The 14,326-nt window shown below is 46.9% G+C and overlaps 1 protein-coding gene across 2 annotated transcripts; it reads left to right on the top strand.

Moving 5' to 3' along the window:
* The first annotated feature begins 22 nt into the window (after positions 1-22).
* Positions 23-13,975, top strand: Plagl2 (PLAG1 like zinc finger 2). Of its 2 annotated transcripts, XM_038329381.1 has the most exons (3): positions 23-126; positions 5,261-5,630; positions 8,958-13,975. In XM_038329381.1, exons 2-3 carry the CDS (start codon positions 5,371-5,373, stop codon positions 10,186-10,188), a joined length of 1,491 nt encoding a protein of 496 aa, XP_038185309.1. In that variant the 5' UTR covers positions 23-126; positions 5,261-5,370; the 3' UTR covers positions 10,189-13,975. The 2 variants fall into 2 exon arrangements, with proteins under 2 accessions (XP_038185309.1, XP_038185311.1); XM_038329383.1 differs by lacking the exons at positions 23-126; positions 5,261-5,630 and adding an exon at positions 6,153-7,309.
* The last annotated feature ends 351 nt before the right edge of the window (positions 13,976-14,326 follow it).

Here is a 14,326-nt window from a genome sequence, read left to right as displayed (position 1 = left end):
GAGCGCCCGCTCGCGCGGCTCCCACAATGCACCGCACAATGGCCCGACCGCCGCCACTACCGGGGCCTGAGCGGGCCTGGCGGAGCCCGAGCGCGGCCCGGCCCGCAGCGCGGGGTCCCGAGCGCAGTGAGTGCCGGCGAGGGTCCTGGGGGATGGTGGGGAGCGGGGCGGGAGGCCGTCGCGCTGTGCCCACACGCCCGGCACTCGGAGCGGCGGCGCCCCTCACCTCGGGCCGCCCAGCGCGGTCGCCCACACCCCTGACTGGGGGCCCCCTCTGCGGCAGCCGGGCCCCGATAGGCCCCGTGGTGACGAAAACGCTTTCCGGACCTCAGACTTGTGCCCGGGGGACCGGAACAAGTCCTTCAGGCTCCCTCCATTCCTAGACCTGGAGACTGAGCCCCGAGGGTCCCCCACTGCCAACCCCCCGCCCCCCAGACTCCCTGGAGACCCAGATAACACGCTGCTGACCTTCCTCGGGATCGCAGTCTGGGGGGCATAGATAAGCTGCACCTGCTCCTTCCTCGGACACGCCTACCCCGACCCACATAACCCCCTTTCCTGCTCCAAATAGTCCTCTCCGCTCTTTCGTTTTTCCAGACTTTCATAAACTTACTTTGAGGCTTCGCTCCAATACCTCGGTCTGAAGAACCCCAAATAAGGTCCTACCTGTAGTTGCCTCCCCAGTGACCGTATTGAGGAAACTTTAGACATTTTTTTTTCCATCGGGAGAGTCACGTTTCTAGACCCTCTTGAAATTGTCTTCACTTGTCTTCATCCCCCGCCCCCCCCAGCCTCCTCCGACTTATGGAATCTCCCTACCTCTTTCTCGTGGTGGTTTCTTAGAGACCCAAATACCGTGTTCGTGATTCTTTACCGTGCACGCTTGCTCTTCCCATCTCCGAGACCCTATCTAGACTTCTTTCTAAATTCTTATTTCCTCCCCGTCCTCCAGTGCCATCTTCCACTCGTAGGGAGAATTTAACATTTCACACAAAATGGGGTGATCTAGCAGCTGGTCAGAGGGCTAGCCTGTTGGCTACAGCCCCAGCGCTGCGCTGCGGTCCATCCACCTTGGGACAGAGGGGGAAAGGGTCCTGGCTGCTGAGGAGAGTTTGTGCTTTCACCTTGCCGGCATAGCCTGACTCCTGGCTTGTGTGTTTTTCCACCTGTCAGCCTGGGGCCGTGATAAGTCTGGCCTTGGGTTTCTAACCCTCTCCTCCCAACGAAAGCGGCTGAGTTGGGGGGGGGGGAGCGTTGTAGGTGGAAATGAGGCTGGACTGAGTTGCAGTTGGGGATGGGGGGCGGTTGTAGGTGGAAATGAGGCTGAACTGAGTTGCGGCCATTTGCTCAAGGCCTCCCCAGGGGTGGGAGGCAGCGGGTATCTGAGGAAATAGGGAATCAAAGGGACTCCAAAGAGGCCCATCTACACTGACAGAAGAACTAGCAGCTTGAGAGTAAATCCTACCCCTGTTAATCCTGTTTGATGTTTCTTGGAATGATGCAAGTCATTGAGACTCTCGGGCCTCCCTGTAATTTAATTCTCCCACCATTCCGGAGTGGTGTGTGTGTGCTGGCCTCAGGAAACGAGCAGCTATTTCCATTCCTCCGGCCCTTGCTGTTTTCCAGCCAACCAGTGTGCCTTTGGATTTGTTTCTGTTGCCCAGGTCAAGGCCTGCTTTGTTTTCCCTTCTAACACTATTTATAATTTCCCAGTTGCTATTTTAAGTTCTTTTGAGGGAAGATCCCACCTCCGAGAACCTTTCTGGGTGTGTTTCCTCCTAGGCAGGTGTTGAATTGAGTTCTTCAGGTCCCCAAGTAGCTCTTGGGCAGGAGGGATAAAAGCTATTTTAGGGTAGTCACTGAAGTGGAGCTGTTAATCCTCTGTGGGTCTCTTTGGTTAAGAACACTCAGAGATTAACCCTTTCCTTGCTGCAGAAACTGCTAGCTCAACATTATTTGATGGGGAGAGTTGGGAAAACTGGACTGTGGCAACCGAAGGTGGGAACACAAAATTCAGTACAAAGACCAAGATAATAGCTTTCTTTTGCTGGGCATTTTAAGCAGGCCAAACCCAATGCTGAGCTTTTTGCATACCTGACTAAAATAATCCTTACAACCAGACTGTGAGGTAAGTATTTTTAGCTTTACAGATGAGGAAACAGACTAATAATGGAGAAAGAACGCAGTTTCTATAGAGATGATGTAACACCATAAAAACTATAGTTTCATCAGAGGGCAGCCTACATCACAGCACTACAGAAGACAGACCGGTGCTTCTGAAGGCCACAGAGAGCATTGAGCAAGCATTCTTACTTTGGGTATGGAACTTTAATAATAGAAAAGGGCGTAATAAAGAGGTCATCCAGGCAAGAGAAAACTCTGACCCAGGGATGTGCTGGAGGGAGGTAAAGGGCTCGTGGTGAGGGTTAACAGTGAGGGAAAAGAGGAAGACTGAGTTCTGAGATGTTGGGAAGGGAAGGAAACTGACTTTGAGGCGTGAGAAGTAACACCAAGAGGGAGAGAGAAGTTCCACTGGCCCTGCTGAAGAGTGGCAGCAGCGGTATTGCTGTTGTGGGCTTCGTTTGTTCACATTTCATGTTACTCTAAGTAGTGCCATTTCTTCACTCCATCCTCCAGGAAATGTACAGGTTGAGAATGAATCTCTTCCAGAAACTGAGGAGAGTAAGGTTCAGAGAAATGAAGTGACTGCCCGTGGTTTCACAGCCAGTGAGTGGTGGCTCTTCTGATAGCAAGTCCAAGGTTCTTTCCGTGCTGCCTCCCCCTTCAGATCAGATGCCAGAAGAATCTTGGGCTGAAAATACACTGACTTATACCAGTCCCTGGGAGGGATTGTGTTTGTTTTATGGAAACAGGTTCTGTCAGCTTCTCCATAGCTACGGTTAGAGTAAGACCAGAAGAGCAGCTTTGGGGAGAAGCAACATTCTTTCACAGTTTTGACAGGAAGTCTGAAGAACTAGGTCTGATTCATGAATCAAACTCAGGATTTTTTTGAATCAAAGGAGTATGCAAACAAAGGACACAGAGAAAGTCAGACTATATCCCCAAAAGGTTCCTAGGTAATACCAGCAACTGTGGCTGCCCAGCAGCCTGGTGGCCACTGATTATAGGTAAGGATCTTGCTGCTTTCTCAGAGGCCTAGGGGAGTAGGATCCAAGGTGGTGACTCTTTTCTTCTAAAGCCATAACCTCACTAATGCTGAAGTTGAGCACGTGGTTCCCACCTTCCTCCTCTGGTTCTGTCTGCATCTTCACGAGCTCTTAGCCACTAACAGCTTGTTTCCTAGAAGCCCATTACTCACTCTTTCAGTGCCAGCATGCTAAACTGCTGTGTCTTGTTTGTGCATGTTCACCAGAACAGATGAGGTGGACGTGTGGGAGGTGGGGATGTACCATTCTCTCTCTGAGTTTGTGCGGAATTTCCAGAGATATGCTCCCTTCTCTCATCAGCTAGAGTGATGTGACTTGCTTTCCTCTAGCTGCCATTCCCAACTTCTAAGGCTGAGATGCATGATTTAGATATGAAGCGGGAGCGGAATTTGACTTTGAAGGTATGGGGAATTCTCTCTAAACTAGACATGCATACTTGGAGCTCATTCTCTCCAGTTCCAGGATACATAGTAATCACTGGTATAAACAGGTAATTCCACTCTTGCGCAGGAGGGGAGGGAGTTTGAACAATGAAAGCCAGCCATCAGATGCCTTTGAGATGTATAGAGAACAGGCAGATATTCCAGGATAACTCAAGTGAGTATTTTTCAGTAATTTCTTGCTCTTCCTCGTGCATGATTAGTACAAAATACTGCCACTTTTATGCAGATGATTTTAGGCAAATCCCCACTTGTGAGGGGAAATGCCTGTCATATTACATTACAGTGTTTTTTTAACAAAAGGAATGATTCCTGAACAGGATGTAGCTCATGGTATGATGAGCGAAGCTCTCTGGGGCATGAACCCGCTGATACGATCATCTCGTTCATGGCCAGTCTGTTGGATGAATGGTCACTGTAAGCAGCAGGTGCTGATTAGCTGAGCAAGCATTCCATGGTCCACAGCTAGTTTGTGCAGTTGAAGCTCTCCCCAGATTCTTATAGCCAATTCCCAGATACACCATTATTGCTCTCTTTACGTGGAAAATCCTCATGACTAAATTTTGGGATAGTTTCTAATTTGGTGTCAGGAAGGGGTTGTGTTATTGTTACTCTGTCTTCCTCTCCTTACTACACCATTGTCACCAACAAGGGGAAGGGTCAGATTTCAAGTTTTGGCTTCTTTCTCTGGAGGGTGGCAAACTCAGTTTTAAACTAGAATTTTGGGCATAAATTAAGCCCCTGAGAATCAACTTGAGTTCAATGAGTAATGTACTCATTTAAAAAAAACTTGAAATTCCTTCTCTAGATGTTAGGTATATGGAAATGAAATGAATACAGAAGGATTCCTCAGAGATTAGTCGGTGGTGAGGACTTACTTACATTCCAAGAATGTTGTCTGTCTTAGTAGAGAATTGCATGTGTACCCTCTGAGTCTCTAGAATGAACCACTCAGCACTTTGCGTTTTTGTGGTTTAAAAGAAAAAAAAAAAACAAAACAAAAAAAAAAAAAAAACATGGCTTTGGTAAAGATGAACCTGGACAACAAAAGATCCAGAAAGGCAGTAGAGGTCAGGGTAGGACTGGCACTAGTTTAGGGAAAATTCTTGGAGGCAACTTCTAGGTTCTCTAGAAGGAACCTCCTGATGCTAAGAAATGCTTGTGGCACAGGGCCTAGTTTGGGATTGAATTTCCTATGAAGGGTTCTCATTCTCTGTTGCCTTTTGGATATTTTATTGTTCCTTAGCACCTCTGGTGAGGGGAATAATAGAGGATGGAGTGAAGTAGGGTGAGGAGGAAGAAAGCTATCTAAGCTTTCTGGAAATGATGTAAAAATGAAGGGTAAGTTTAATTCCTCAGATTACCTTGTCTCTTCTAGCCTAGAGCTACTAGAATAATCCCGAGGAGTACTGGCAAGCATCAAGTACCAATGGAAGCTTTATACTTATTGCTGCATTGACCTCCAAAACATAATTTTGGGGGTTGTGTCTGTTTTGTAAATAAGGAAGCAGGTCAGGGAAGCACGTGCTTGTTTGAAAGTCACGCCACTACTAAGTGGGAGGAGATGGCTGGGTGTAGGTTTGGGAGGTGTTTGCTAGAGCCTCTGTGCCCTTGGCATGGGTCTTCCTAACACCAGTGCTCTGTCTGTTTCAGGTGAAGAGACTGTTTTCTGAAGGCTGCATTGGAGACTGTGACCGAGCAGACCGAGCAGAACCGATGGAGAGGCTTTCTGAATAACATGGCCCTCTGCCGTTAGCCTTGCCATGACCACATTTTTCACCAGCGTCCCTCCCTGGATTCAAGATGCAAAGCAGGAGGAGGAAGTGGGCTGGAAACTAGTTCCCAGGCCTCGGGGCCGAGAGGCAGAGAGTCAAGTGAAGTGCCAATGTGAAATCTCGGGGACACCTTTCTCAAATGGGGAGAAGCTAAGGCCTCACAGCCTTCCCCATCCGGAGCAGAGACCGTATAGCTGCCCTCAGCTGCACTGTGGCAAGGCTTTTGCCTCCAAGTACAAGCTATATAGGTAGGTGACACTCTCATACCTCTTTTAGCCCCCAACTTCCCAGAGGTCAAAACCAGAGACTTAGCTGAGTGTGGGACTTTATTAGTAGCAAAAGAGTAAAAGGTAAAATTGTCCTGTAAGTGTACTCTGAACTCTAACCATTTGAAGTCACTCACTGAGTAATAATAGTGTTTAGCTGGGCATGGAGGTGCATGCCTGTAATTCTAGCACTTACAAGACAGAAGCAGAAGAGTCACACAAGTTCAAAGCCAGCTTGGGCTACAGAGTGAGACTGTTTTTAAATAAACCACCTAGAGCCTATTGAACTGGCTCTGCTTGCTGCCAAGCCTAACAGTCTGACTTCAGTCCCTGAGACCCACATGGTGGAAGAAAAGAACTGACTTCTGCAAGTTGTCTCTGGCCCCTAAACACTTACATGTACACGCAAAATAAATGTAATTTTTTTTCTGTAGGCGCACGCCTTTAATTCCAGCACTAGGGAGGCAGAGGCAGGTAGATCTCAGTGGGTTTGAGGCCAGGCTACACACAGGAACCCAGTCTCAAACCCTTCCCCCCCCCCCCCCGCCAAAATATTTTTTTAAACACCAGACAAACAAAACTAGTGTTTGTCTGTTTTGAAAAAAGGAGTTCCTTATGTAGCCTGAGTTAGCCTAGAATTCTAAGAATCCCTGCCTCATCAAAAATGGTGGTATTTTTATTGAGACAAATAGAATCTGATCAGTATAGTGTAAAGCAGCCATGAACAAATTAGACTTAACTTTTTTTTTTCAGTACTTCCTCCATTCCTGGCAGGTAAATTATCAGAACCTTAGCCAGAAGTTAGGAATTGGTTTTAGAAATTTAGAAAAAAAAGATGATCCTGTGGTCTAATCTGTTCATTCTAAAGCTGGGGTTCTCGTGACTTAGCCAGGATCGCAGAGTGTTGGTCCCGCAGTGCTGCTGTTTCTGACTCAGCCTGCTAATCAGATGGTTGTTTCTGTCTGTGTAGAGTCCCTGCTGCTCTGTGGGTCAGCTCCTTTCCTGAAATTTGTAAACCCAAGAACCCTTACTTAAAGTGAAAGAGAATGTGAAAGCTCTTTTTATGGCAGATAAGAGCAGCTCTGTTAGGGAAAGGACCTGATGAGAGCCATTTATATTCACTTGATCTCCTGCCTTTCCAGTAAAGAAACCATGAACTTGCCCTGATCAAATGTGGTAGACTAACCTGGTGTATCTAGCCATTCATCTAACTATTATTTATTAATCTCCTGCTATGTAACAAACAGTCCTCGTTGCTAGGGACAGAATAGTGAGCAAGAAGGATTGGGGGGCGGTGCTAACTATTGTTTGTTTTTTACACATAAGTAAAAACTTTGGTGTATACTTTCTCAGTAAAGAAGACAGACAGCACACCCGTAATACAATGAAATGACCACAGAAAGCCCCAGTTCCTCATCTGGAAAACAGTTGGTAGGAAGGAACCAAGATAGGCATCAGGGGTTGTGTGGAGGGCAGGATTGCCCTCAGGACAGTTGTGTAGACCTAGGAATGTGTTGATTCTGTGTGCTTCTTTATCTTAGGGGACCCTAATCAGGGACATCTTCTTGGACTTTATTGTGGTGGTCTGAGTACCAGTGAGACTGATAGAAAAATCCTGGTCCAAGAGGCAAGAGCTTTGGCAGAATTTACTTGTGATCTTTGTGAGTTTCTGAACTTCTTTGGGCCTTAGTTTTCTACCTGAGAAATAAAGGAAACAGACTGAGTCCTTCAGCACTGCCTCCCATGTGCCATCCTGCCAGTATTTCAGGAGGTTGATAATAACACCCATACACATAACACAAGGTGATTCTCTATATAGAAAAGGTCATGGGGTACTAGACGCAGCTATGATGTGCTATCTCAAGAGGGTCAGTGTTTAAATACAGCCTCTGCTACTGATGGGTGGGGCTACCTGGTGCTTCCTGTCCTTAACTGGAGAATGTTAATGACACTTCACCCGCAGCTTGGCAAATGTTAGGCCTTAAAGTCTTGGTGAATTGATTCTGAATGTATATGGAGCTATGGATCCAGTTCCTGGGCTCTGGGCTGCTTTGCAGTCAGATAGGAGACATGCAAACTAAGGGACAATGAGGAAATAAGCAATTGAAATGATAAAGTAGTGAAAAATGAATTGTCCTCAAATACATCACAGCTATTTCTCTCCCAAAGGCAGCTGGTGGGATTCATTTCTTGGGAATCCTTGAGACATTCACATGTGTATTCTTTTGGTTTTCAAAAAGGGGGTGTATTACATGTACTGTTGAACTTTTTTTTTTTTACTTTTCCTTGTATATCTTGGGAACTTGTTACAGATCAGGAGGTTTACATGCATTTCATATTTCATTTTTCCCTTTATTGTAACATTAAAAAATTAAATGTAAACTTTTGACGAGGAAATTCTTCACAGGACTCAGAATTCAGGAGGTACTAAAGACTTGCAGTGAATGTTCTCCATCAAGTCCATTTATACACTGTCCAATTTTTGACTTTTTTCCCTCTCAGGCTGCCAGTGATACCTGGTTCTTATTTGCAAGCACATACATGCAATGCCTTATTTTTTTTTAATGTAGCAAATATCATTCTTTATGTACTATTGCTTTTTCCTTTTTTTATTTTTTTCTATTTTTTTATTTCGAGTCAGGATTTCTCTCTCTGTAGCCTTGACTGTCTTGGAACTCTGTAGACCAGACTGACAAACTCACAGAGATCTGCCTGCCTCTTCCTCCCAGGTGCTAGGATTAAAGGCATGTGCCACTGCCCACCTTCCCCACACTTTTTCCTCTTAATATCTCTAAGAAGCTTATTCCTTAAAGGTACATATAAAGCTCACTTCTCTTTTTTGGTTTTTCGAGACAGGGTTTCTCTGCAGCTTTAGAGCCTGTCCTGGAGCTAGCTCTTGTAGACCAGGCTGGTCTCGAACTCACAGAGATCCGCCTGCCTCTGCCTCCCTAGTGCTGGGATTAAAGGCGTGCGCCACCACCGCCCGGCAAAGCTCACTTCTTAAATATCATAGTTATATTACAAATTTAGCAGTTGTATAACAAGTTCCCTGTTAGCAAACTTAGATTTTTCATGTTTGCTACTAAAACAGTTAAACAGAGAAGCCCTGTCTTGAACAAAAAACAACAAAAAGAATGATAATACATTTTAAAGGAATATTGGTAGAATATAGTTGTTATGGTATTCTGTTGCATGGCTTTATTGAGATTTCTTAATGTAGTTTCCTATTCGTAGACATCTGGTTGTCTAGTTAGCCCTTTTGAACTTCCCTCTTTCAGCTTTCTCCCCATCTTCTATCCCTACCCCCAGGCACATGGCCACCCACTCGGCCCAGAAACCCCACCAGTGCATGTACTGTGACAAGATGTTTCACCGAAAGGACCATCTGCGGAACCACTTGCAGACCCACGACCCCAACAAGGAGGCCCTCCACTGCTCTGAGTGCGGTAAGAATTACAATACAAAGCTGGGTTACCGTCGCCACCTGGCCATGCATGCTGCCAGCAGTGGTGATCTCAGCTGCAAGGTGTGCTTGCAGACCTTTGAGAGTACCCAGGCCCTATTAGAGCACCTGAAGGCTCACTCACGCCGGGTCGCAGGAGGTGCCAAGGAGAAAAAGCACCCCTGTGACCACTGTGACCGGCGGTTCTATACTCGGAAGGATGTTCGACGGCACTTAGTGGTCCACACTGGTCGTAAAGACTTTCTGTGCCAGTACTGTGCCCAGAGGTTTGGCCGCAAGGATCACCTAACACGCCATGTCAAGAAGAGCCACTCACAGGAGCTGCTCAAGATCAAGACAGAGCCAGTAGATATGTTAGGCTTACTCAGCTGCAGCTCCACAGTCAGTGTAAAGGAAGAGCTGAGCCCTGTGCTCTGCATGGCTTCTCGGGACGTGATGGGGGCCAAGGCCTTTCCTGGCATGTTGCCCATGGGTATGTATGGTGCCCACATCCCTACCATGCCCAGCGCGGGCGTGCCACACTCCCTGGTGCACAACACGCTGCCCATGGGTATGAGTTACCCTCTGGAATCTTCTCCTATCTCCTCCTCAGCTCAGCTCCCTCCAAAATACCAGCTTGGATCTACCTCATACTTGCCTGACAAACTGCCCAAAGTGGAGGTGGATAGTTTTCTGGCAGAGCTTCCTGGAAGCCTCTCTCTCTCATCGGCTGAACCCCAGCCCGCCTCACCTCAGCCAGCGGCAGCTGCAGCCCTTCTAGATGAAGCCCTGCTCACTAAGAGTCCCGCCAACCTCTCTGAGGCCCTCTGCGCTGCTAATGTGGACTTCTCTCATTTACTGGGCTTTCTTCCACTCAACCTACCCCCATGTAACCCGCCAGGGGCCACAGGAGGCTTGGTCATGGGCTACTCCCAAGCTGAAGCACAGCCTCTGCTCACCACTCTGCAAGCTCAGCCTCAAGATTCCCCTGGAGCTGGGGGACCCCTTAACTTTGGACCTCTGCACTCCTTGCCTCCTGTCTTCACCTCTGGCCTGAGTACCACCACCCTGCCTCGTTTCCACCAAGCATTCCAATAGCCCCCATGGAGGTTCCCCACTCAGTCTTTTGGTTCTGCAAGGGAGCCTAAGTACCCACCCCGTCCACCTCTCCCATGAAGGCAGCTGAGCTTTCAGAGCTGGGTTCAAAAAGAAAATTCCAGTGTATATGGAGCACTTGGTTTGGGGGTTCAGGCTCCAGGATCAATCTAGAGGGATCCTTGAACCCAGCCCCGTGAACAATCTATCATAGGACTTTCAGGTATTTTTACTTTTATTTTTTGATCTGAACTGGGAGCTATTTTTAGCCCTCTGTCTCTCCAAAGCATCAGAACCACCTTCAATCTGGAGAAGGGGAAGCCTCTTGGAGACAGAGGGTTCTACCTTGTATGACCTCAAGAGAAATAGCTTAAGAAGCCCGCCTTCTGGTCCCAACCTGCAGACCCTCCAGCAGTTGGCTGTTGAGTCCCTGCTGTGGAGGGTCTCTTGACTATTACCTGCTTCCAGCTACCAGGCAGGAAAGAGGGGCTCTGTTCTCAGCAATCCCATCCCTACTCTACCAGCAGCTCCATTTCAGTCAGTGTTGTCCAGCAACGGTACCGTTTACACATTCTCCTCAGACACACCATTTCACCTCCCTCGCCACACTGTTAGCCTTAGAGTAATTGCAGTGAACACTGTTTACACACCGTGAATCCATTCCCACCAGTCCATTTCAGTTGCCACCAGCCTGAACCACTTGGTACCTGGTGTTAACTGGAACCCTGTTTACAAGGCGGAGTCGGGTCTTGCTGACTTCTCTTCACTTGAGGTCACATTTTTTCCCCTGTGGGGAAATAACTGACTTTGGACTGCTTCAGTTTCTGCCATCTCCATGACTGCTTCTGTTCCTGCCTTCCATGGCAGTGTCCACAGGGGATAGGCAAGAAGATTGGAGCAGCTTTCTCACAGGTCTGCAATTTGGTTTTTCTCCAAGTACATCATGATACTTTCATCCTCCTGAACTGGAGAGAGGAAGAAATGAAAGGCATCCATACCCACCATTTCCCCAGTCTCTGGCCCCACCCTGGACATCATGAGCTGTTGTATTTGTCTTGGAAGGAGGGGTTCTGGGCTCTGGGCTGGTTAGCAGAGAAGAGGGAATGTGCCCTGTGTTTGTTTCCCTCCTGCTTGTCCTTTCTCTAGGACAGAATGGAACTGTCAGAGGAGTTTCTAGAAAGTTAGGATTGGGGAGATAGTTGAATCTATCTATCAAATCATTGTTGCCTCTCATACCAAAATGTTCTTACCTACAGCGTCCCTTCTCCTTTCCCTGCTTCGCAGTCCCCATGGACTCTGGGCACTGTGCATTGTCTTCTCTGCTCTCCGTCGAAGACCTTCTACCTGTCGCAGTCCCCTCAGTTGCCCCGAGTATCTAGCAGTGTTGCTTGCTATCTAGTTAGTTCTGCTGACTCGGGGCTCTCTGCCACAGACTGCACAGCCCTTGCCCAGAAGCAGTCGAATCCCTACTCCCATTTCATCTCGGTTCTGTGTGGGCTTTTCCCATGCATGGAAGAGAGGCAGCTCAGGGACCATCATTGTGGAACCTTTTGAGACACCTCTCTAATTCAGAAACACACTTCTACCTCTTTACTGTTAACTCTTACAGATGTAGCCAGCAGCCTTGGCACTTCTGTTAGTGGTGCCTTTTGCTGGCTCCTCCACTAGGGTTTCAGGACAGACTACCTAGGAACTGCCTCAATCTCCCACCAGTTCTTCCCTGTCCCCTCCCTTCTGTCTAGATTCACTTCAGTTTATCATTGGGAACTGTGCAGGTCCAAGACCTGGACTCCTGCTTCAGCCCAGGCCAGTACTCCTTGTTTGAGGTGAAAACCTTCAGATTTAACTCCCTGGCCCTTGTTTGGAAGCAATGTGGAGTGAATAAGATGTTTTGATTTAAGCAAGGTAGCTTGGAATACCTTTTTTAAAAAAAAAAAAAAAAAAACTGGATATAAATACGTCTGACAGGATTAGAATCAGACTAGGTGATTTGCTTCTAAAGATTAGTTTCAGTGAGTCCCAGGGACTAATTAAGGTTTATTTTTAAAAGCGTCTACCTTGGTACGCAACCATCTCCTGCATGCTATGCATGTTGTTGGGACTCGTATTACAGGAAATGGCATGTGAGAATCCAAGTGGAACTCGCTGCTGCCATTTTCCTTGTGTTTGGTCTTCACTAGACCCAGGCCCCTTTCTCCCTTTGCCTGCCACCTTCCTATTGCCTCTTTTTCAGAAGCCAGTAACCTCCAGCCACACAGTATAGTGCACTGGGCTGTTTGAGGAGATCTGTTCTCCTGAGCTTGTCCTCCCTTGGTGCTCATAGGACAGCAGAGCGCCTGTTGTAAAACTTGTAGCTAGGGCCTTGTTCCCACCTCCAGTCTTTTCTCTTGCCTTTCCTCATCCATCCTTTCTGTTTTCAGCTTTTCTCAGTGTCCTTACCTAAGGAAATTTCTTATCACTGTGAACTTGGCTGGTTATCTGCCTTCACTCCTTTGGACCACAAACCACCCTGCAGTTTCTTAACTCTTTCCCAACCTACCATCCAAAAGAGCCTTTTTGGCCAGTTGTTAAAAGGATAAAAATAATTTGCTCTGTACTTGGTGCCCCAAACTCATTTACGTACCCCTTTTGAGGCCAAGAGAGCCAGAGGGGCATCTGCCCAGGACAGGAGCCATGGTGTGTGTGTGGCACAGACCAATCAGGGACCAGAAAAGAATGATGTCCCCTTTCCTTGCCACATACTCTAGCCTGTCAGCAATGCACTGCACAGAGGACAAGCGCCCCTCAGCCTGCACAACAGCTTGTCAGAGTTGAGGACTGTCCTGGGGCCAGGGACTAGCATGCCCAGGTGTCGGCTCAGAGGATCCTAGCACCATCTTAAACAGGTGGGAGGCAGGGAAGGGTGCACCAGTGTGTCTCTCCCCGAATTTACGTGGTGTTTTTGTTAATGCAAATCTGGGGAAGCAGGTGTGATTGCTTTTTTGTTCGTAGATATTGTCGTAAGTTGAAATTTCCCTAAACCTCCCTTAGTAGCCTTTTAAGTTTTCCCTTTCCTTTTTGGTAGCTATTTTCCCTACCCCTTCTCCATGATTTAAAAAACAAAAAAGCAAAAAAAAAAACCAAACAAAAAAACAAACAAAAAAAAAGGTTGTATTATACAGGATCAATATTTTGCTTTTTAACAAGGATATTTATGTAATAAGAAACTTTGCCTTAGGCAGGTGTTGGCCAGAAAAGTCCAGATTTCTCTGGGACCTCACCCTGGCCTCTCCTGGAGCTCTGAACCTGCTGTGGAAGGAAGTGGCTGTGACTTTCACCACTGGAGAGTGGGGTCTGTGGTGTGGAAAGGGTGTTCATGGTGTAATCTTGGACTGTGTGGAGTGGTTCCTACCAACTTGCTTCAGGTGTTGCCTGTGTCATCTGCCAGTTCTCCCATGCGCAACCTCTGCGTGTCCGGCACTAGAATTCCTGAACACTACTTCACACCCTTCTCTTACTCCCAGTTGGTTGAAGCTTTGGAGCCACTCTTTCTTAATGCCAGATTATTTAAAGAAAGAAAATTACAAGACAAAAACCTTCTAGCACTTTGTAAACACAGTGAATAACCTCTTGGAGTATTTTTGGCTTTATATAAAACAAGGTTTTTAATTGTAAAATATAAGTGCCATTAGAAAATGCACAGGGCATATCTTTGTTAAAGTAGATTTTTCAATGTTTTACAGAATTAATTTTCAAAAAAGTTTTTATAATGAAGTTGTTTATTAAAAACTTCTGAATGATGTGCTTTGCATTTTCGAGCCTGTTTATTGGGGAAGGGTTGGAGTGAGCCTGAAATTGTGAAGAATGGGAAGCTGCAGACTTCTTCAGCATTCAGGGTGATGCTGGTGAGGGCAGGGCAAACAGTGGATCTTAACTGAATGTCTTTGAGGTAAGTGGCTTCACTGGATTCATTGGACGTGAGGATCAGAAAACCCAGATCAAATGGGCTTTAAACGCTGAAGTGTTACATAATTGAAAATGTCAGAAGTAGTTCAGTCTGCACAATTGTTTTGATGCAGAGGCTCAAACGCTTTCAATCTCAGCATTACTAATTCTCTGGCCCACTTTTGTGCAGCTGATTGTCCTCAGGCCCTGGAAAGAC

This window comes from Arvicola amphibius, chromosome 5 (genome assembly GCF_903992535.2).
Source record: "Arvicola amphibius chromosome 5, mArvAmp1.2, whole genome shotgun sequence".
In the NCBI taxonomy this organism is placed as follows: domain Eukaryota; kingdom Metazoa; phylum Chordata; class Mammalia; order Rodentia; family Cricetidae; genus Arvicola; species Arvicola amphibius.
This window is presented reverse-complemented; position numbering and strand designations above follow the sequence as displayed.